At 37.8% G+C, this 6,423-nt stretch overlaps 1 protein-coding gene across 1 annotated transcript; it reads right to left on the reverse strand.

Moving 5' to 3' along the window:
• Positions 1–1,152: 1,152 nt before the first annotated feature.
• On the reverse strand, positions 1,153–3,315 carry LOC119481158. The gene is made up of 2 exons (XM_037757819.1): positions 2,842–3,315; positions 1,153–2,092 (listed from the first exon to the last, which is right to left on the reverse strand). Exons 1-2 carry the CDS (start codon positions 3,125–3,127, stop codon positions 1,677–1,679), a joined length of 702 nt encoding a protein of 233 aa, XP_037613747.1. The 5' UTR covers positions 3,128–3,315; the 3' UTR covers positions 1,153–1,676.
• Positions 3,316–6,423: the final 3,108 nt, after the last annotated feature.

A 6,423-nucleotide genomic window follows, 5' to 3' on the forward strand; every position in this document is an offset into this window, starting at 1 on the left:
GTCGTCACTGATTGGCTGGAGAAACACTTGAAAGACTGAGGATGCAACCAATCACATCAGAGGAAGGATGGGGGTCATTTCCTGTGTCCTGAATGATGTCATGTAGCTTACTAATGATACTAGAGACATTTCTATTAAATAATAATAATTATAATAATAATAATAATAATAATAAAAATAATAAAACCCCTACATTTCCAGAAATATTACATTATATTTATATAAATATATTATATTATATTAATTTATTATTTATGTTATGATATAATAATAATACAAATACTACTCATAATAATAATAATAATAATAAACCCCCTAAATTTCCAGAAATATTAAATTATATTTATATAAATGTATTATATTATATATATTTATTATTTATATAATAATAATAATAATAATAATAATAATAATAATAATAAAACCCCTACATTTCCATAAATATTATATTATATTTATATAAATATATTATATTATATTAATTTATTATTTATATTATGATATGATAATAATACAAATACTACTCATAATAATAATGATAATAATAATAATAATAATAATAATAATAATAATAATAATAATAATAATAAACCCCCTAAATTTCCAGAAATATTATATTATATTTATATAAATGTATTATATTATATATATTTATTATTTATATAATAATAATAATAATAATAATAATAATAATAATAATAATAATTCCAAAACACTTTTTTTGGGGGGCATTTCCTGTGTCCTGAATGATGTCATGTAGCCTACTAATAATAATAGAGATATTTCTAAAAAGATGTCAATCATTTTATACTTGTTAACATTTTCTCAGATTTTGCACTATACTATAGAAATATTATATTTGGTTGCTATGATTACAGTGACAAAGACAGTAATGCATTTTTTCTTATTAATTTAATTTTAATTCTGTGTAGTGTAAATTTAAATTAAAGTGTAAATTTACCCCAAAAAAAGCTTAACTTCTTTGTATTTTTGAAAGAAATGGATCTATATCTGTAAACAACTTATTCCTCACAAAACAAAAAAGCAATGAAAACAATTAATGTATGCAATATCTTTAAATCTTTGCCACCAAATCCTACACTCTGTCCCTTTAAGTCATAATATTAGAGAAAAAGAGTTGTAATATCAGCTCAATGTGGTGTTACAGTTACTCACTGTGTCCACTGGAGGGCAGTGAGCTCCCATGATCAACACACTGACATCTCAATCAAGTCAGACATAACAGTACTGACACTTCCGGTGGAAACTTTCAAAATAAAAGATGGTAACTATGAAGTTCTAGTACAGTTTAGTTTTGTTTTTTTTTTCCAAAATAATGATCAGGATAATAAAAGTACATCACTCTTACTGTTTATTACTGGCTACATTTTCTGAAGGATATGCACACATGCCTAGACTGCACATGAAAGAAAAATATAGATATATACATATATAAAAAAAGAAAGGCTATTTCTATGGTTTTGTTTTTGTTAAGGTTTTGTGCATCTCAAAGTTACAACACTTTAACCGTGACATTATTACATCATGTCCTCACCCGCTTGTCAATTCTGTGCTGAATCATTGTGCATAATATATCCACCATATCAGAGGTGGATTAGATATGTTTTAATAAAAAACAACAGGTGATCATCTTCCCACTAATAGTGGATCCAGAGTTAGATGTGGAGGGGGTGTGACTGGTACAGCACCAGTAAGGGTTCACTCAGGGAGCCTCTGTTCAGACAGTAAAGACTCTGTGTCAGGGCTTCATGAAGGACCAGACTCCCACTCTCGTCTGTGTAACGCAGCTGGAAACCCAGCACCTCCAGAGGCTTCACAGGTAGAACAGCTGACACATCAAACACATCATATCCAGATGAGGACCGCTGGTCCAGGGTCAGCAGTCTCTCCTCGAGGGCAGGACTTTCCTTCAGGGCCCCCTGTGAAGCTGTGACACTGTGCAGGGTGACGGTCACGCTGATGGGACGGGGGTGCAGGGTTTTCCTGAACAGAACCAGCTCTGCACCCAGCATGGAGGGGTTCAGGCTGCTGACATTGAACCAGATCCATCCTGCAGGGGCCTGATGTGGACCTGGTGATCCAAAGAAAATAAAAAGAGAAGGGAAGGAAGTCTGCAGCACAAGGTTTTCTGCAGAAACATACCAATGTGTTTTTGCTCCTTAACTAACAATCATGTATAGTTACACATTTTACTGACCATTTTTCATTCATACAGATAAATGTAAAACATCACTTTCCGTTATTAGATAGGTTTCAATAAAACTAATTATTGAAAGAAAGTAGCAAATTTAAAGGTCCCATATCATGCTCATTTTCAGGTTCATACTTGTATTTTGTGTTTCTACTAGAACATGTATACATGCTGTAATGTTAAAAATAAACCTTTATTTTCCTCTCACTGTCGGCCTGAATATGCCTGTATTTACCCTCTGTCTGAAACGCTCCGTTTTAGCGCATTTTGACGGAATTGCATTGCTAGGCAACAGCTTGGGTCCATGTGTACTTCCTGTCAGCTGATGACATTCACATACACTGCAACCAGGAATAAACTGGGACACATTTAAAATGTTTACGTTTAAAATTGTGTCAAGGGTCTAAATATTGTATATTCGTGACATCACAAATGGGCAGAAATCCTGACAGCTTGTTTCAAATGCAGAGTTTCTGAATACGGGCTGTGTGTATTTCCCTGTGGATTGAGTGTTTCGATACTTTCACATTATTTATATAGGACTTAAGCCTGCTTTATAATAAAAATACATAACTTTTTTATAATATGGGACCTTTAAAACAAGATGGTAATTAATTTCACGTCCTTACCAACAACACTCCGAAAACTCTGCACCAGCGTTCCATCTGAAGTCCCAAAGTCTTGAGCCTCCAGTGAGTCCAGACGCTGATAGATCCCTCTCATGTAGGGATGTGGCTTAGCCTGATGGCTCGCAGACACTTTATTGATATGTAGCATTTCCAAAATGGCCTTGTTGCGCTCCTGGCCATCCTCTGCATCTCTGCGGTGATCCGTCTGCAGCAGGCCTGTGACGGAGCCCAGCAGGAGGAAGACCAGCGGTACGTCTAAAAATCCCAAGCAGACTCCTCGCATCATTCTGAGCTCAAATGATTTCCAACCAGTCTGATATGATCCTGTATCTGCACTTTCTTTTTCTGTCAAAATGCTGCTGGTATTTCCACCTGGCAGGCGGAACTGTACCAGTCTGTGCACTAATAGGTATGCAGGAACCACAGGGGCTGTCAGGACTTAGTGAAGCAATCCCATTCTGAAGCTGAGGAATGCTGCTTTCTTTTGACAAACACTCCACCGTGGACTGTACTGAGCCACACTGCTGCACCGCTCTCAACAACAAGCCACCACTGGGCTGATGCACAGGCACCAGAGCAATGGAGCCAGTGGAGCAAATGCATCCCCGTTATTCAATGAGGGGGAGCAAAGTTATAGTTTTGCTACTCCACTTTTTGTCTTTTTAAAATTAAACTTATCATCATACAGTCAGGTGATTATATTTAAAGGGACTGTTTGTAACTTCTTACACGTATAAATCAATCTGGGTCGGTGTACCATGCGCGCTCGCGTGTGGCTACGCTGTTCAGACAAGACTCCAACACAAACTACACGGAAGCACCAAAACCGCAAAGTTACAGTATATCTAGTAAAGCCCGTCTTGCAAAACAGTGTTGGCCGTGGTCAGAGGACGCGGGGGAGACCGTAGCTTTGGTCTCCAGGGCCGGAGTCTCTGCTGTACTCTGCTCCTCTGCCTGCCTGCCTTCACTCACACTCCGCGCTCGTTCTCACTCTTTCGCTCCACTCTCACGTGCATGCGCGCACACTACACACTGCAGAAGAGTTAGTTTAGCTCTGAGAATATATAGTGAATATACAGTGGACTTTTGTGCAGAAATAAATGCTGCAGCTCCTCCAGACCAACAGAGGTTTGTGAAGTGACGGGGCTCCGCAACGAGAAACGTTATCATTTCCGACCAAAACTCCGGTGTCTCCCCTGTTCCCTCCTTAGAAAATACAACAGAACTCATCTTCCTCCAAACCTCCAGCTTCGTTGCTCAGTACTGATCAACCCTGTAATAACACAATATGGATCCAGTAGTTCAAAAATACCTACGGTATAAATTAATTTTAAGTTCCCACATTGTTCCTAACTTTACATCTTTATCCCTTACACCTACATGTATACGTATCAAAACATGCTGTACTGGTACACAGTCAGTATTTTATTTAAATCAACATATAATATGAGATTTACATATACATATGAGTATTACTAACAACATTAGAATGATGATTCTGATGGCGTCTACATCATTTCTAGGTGACAGGGTGGTTTTCTGTGTTTTAATGGTAATGTGATTTCCATTAAACTGGTACTACATAATGAAAAATCCTTTTAACTTGCTTTAACAGTGGTTCACTAAGGCAGCTAGATGGAATACCATGTAGTGGTCACATTATGTTCTCAGGCTAATACTGAACTCTACTGGCTCTCTGCAGAACTACAGTCCTTTATACTGTATATTAGTAGAGCAGTGTTAAAATGATATTTGGAGGAATTTCTCTTCACTCACTTTAAAAAGGCTTTAATAAATGTTGTTCTGGTACTCCGTTTTAACAGCTTGAAAGGCTATAGGAGGTTGCTGGCAGGTATGGGAGATAAGTAGGAAGAATCCTGGGATACAAGAGAGACAGGTTGCACGAAACACAAAGATAAACACAGCTAATTGAATCTGTATTTTTTCTTTATACCACACAGTTAAAGCTTCAGTAGGCAAACTTTTTTTGGCATCATAGGGTAAAAATTCCATAATAACTTTCAGCATATTGTAATTCAAGTGTTCTGAGAGAAAATTTGACTTTTGCACCTCCTCATGTCTCTGTTTTCAGGCTTTAAAAAATCTAAATCTAATCTGACGGGAGACTTTGGCCAATCACACATCATTTCAGAGAAAGAGCGTTCCTATTGGCTGTGCTCCGGTCATGTGAGCGGTGCTTGGTATTTCCTTAAGAGATCTCAATATGGCTGCCGGGTCACAAACTTTCTCATTTTACAGCTAAACCGTGCAATACAAGATGATTCTGAAAACATTTGAGGAGAGAAATAGGCATTAATGTAACATAATATTGATTCATATTTGATCAACGCTGCCTAGTTTGACCGCTTGGTCGGAAGTTTGCGAGTGATTGACAGCCGGCTCTCATAGAAGGTTGCTGGAAAGCGGACCCCAGGTCAGCCCCTACTGTTTGTTTTACCCCGGTCTGTGAAATCTTGCAGATGCCATTAGGAGCACCGGAGGACACAGAGGTACATGTTTTTTTTCAGGTTACCTGTTTCATGTACTACTGTCACTATATAGCGATCGTTTTATAAAAATAACTTTTACTGACTTTAATCATATTTGCTCCCGCCTACTTCAGCTTACTTAATCTTAAAAAACAGTAGAATTGAACATTATCAACACAAAAACAATGACAAATATTGTCCAGAAACCCTCACAAGTACTGCATTTAGCATAAAAAGATGCTCAAATCATAACATGGCAAAGTCAAGGCCAAAAGGCAACAACAGCTGTCAGTGTGTCAGTGTGTTGACTTGACTATGACTTGCCCCAAACTGCATGTGATTATCATAAAGTGGGCATGTCTGTAAAGGGGAGACTCGTGGGTACCCATAGAACCCATTTTCATTCACATATCTTGAGGTCAGAGGTCAAGGGACCCCTTTGAAAATGGCCATTACAGTTTTTCCTCAACAAAATGTAGCGTAAATTTGGAGCGTTATTTAACCTCCTTGCTGACAACTTAGTATGACATGGTTTTCTAGTTTCATATGATACCAGTATCTTCACTCTAGCTTTAAAGCTGAGCCCTCTACAACCTACGAATTATCAATCTTGTTAACTTTGACAGTCCTATATACACACACACACACCACCGGATATACAGTATATAGGCCTGTGTATATAATCAAAGCAATGAGCTAAAAGAAGCTAAAAGGTTCTGGAGAGCTGACTAGTTTTTGTATAAGTTGAAGACCAGGATTTAGATTTGATTTCACAAACTCTTTGTGTTTTTTCACATCATCTGGTCAAACTCTCCTTTTTCCCCCCTCAGATTTACACCACTGTCTGTGGCTTTACAGGGTTTCTATCCTTTTATAGAGTACATGAGGTCCATTTTCTCTCCTTTGGTGTGGTCCTGACATTAGTGTGTGCTGTTAAGCCTTTTATCTCTGCATCTTTTCTGTTCAGTAATGACAAAGCTGCTCCGTAAACCACCAGGCACTTTGGACAGACTTTGATCTCGCAGCCCGGTGTTTGTCTTTGGGTTGTTCTGCTCCGATTACTGATCCCAAAGCAGCAGCAGCAGCAGCAGCA

Source organism: Sebastes umbrosus, chromosome 22, assembly GCF_015220745.1.
Source record: "Sebastes umbrosus isolate fSebUmb1 chromosome 22, fSebUmb1.pri, whole genome shotgun sequence".
NCBI classification, from domain to species: Eukaryota; Metazoa; Chordata; class Actinopteri; order Perciformes; family Sebastidae; genus Sebastes; species Sebastes umbrosus.

What these genes read in the sequence shown, in the direction of transcription:
- LOC119481158 (XM_037757819.1), bottom strand. Translation starts at nt 3,127, where the DNA reads ATGATGCGAGGAGTCTGCTTGGGATTTTTAGACGTACCGCTGGTCTTC. An exon ending in GAGTTTTCGGAGTGTTGTTG is followed by an intron (nt 2,093 to 2,841) that starts GTAAGGACGTGA and finishes TTGGATCACCAG; the next exon opens with GTCCACATCAGGCCCCTGCA.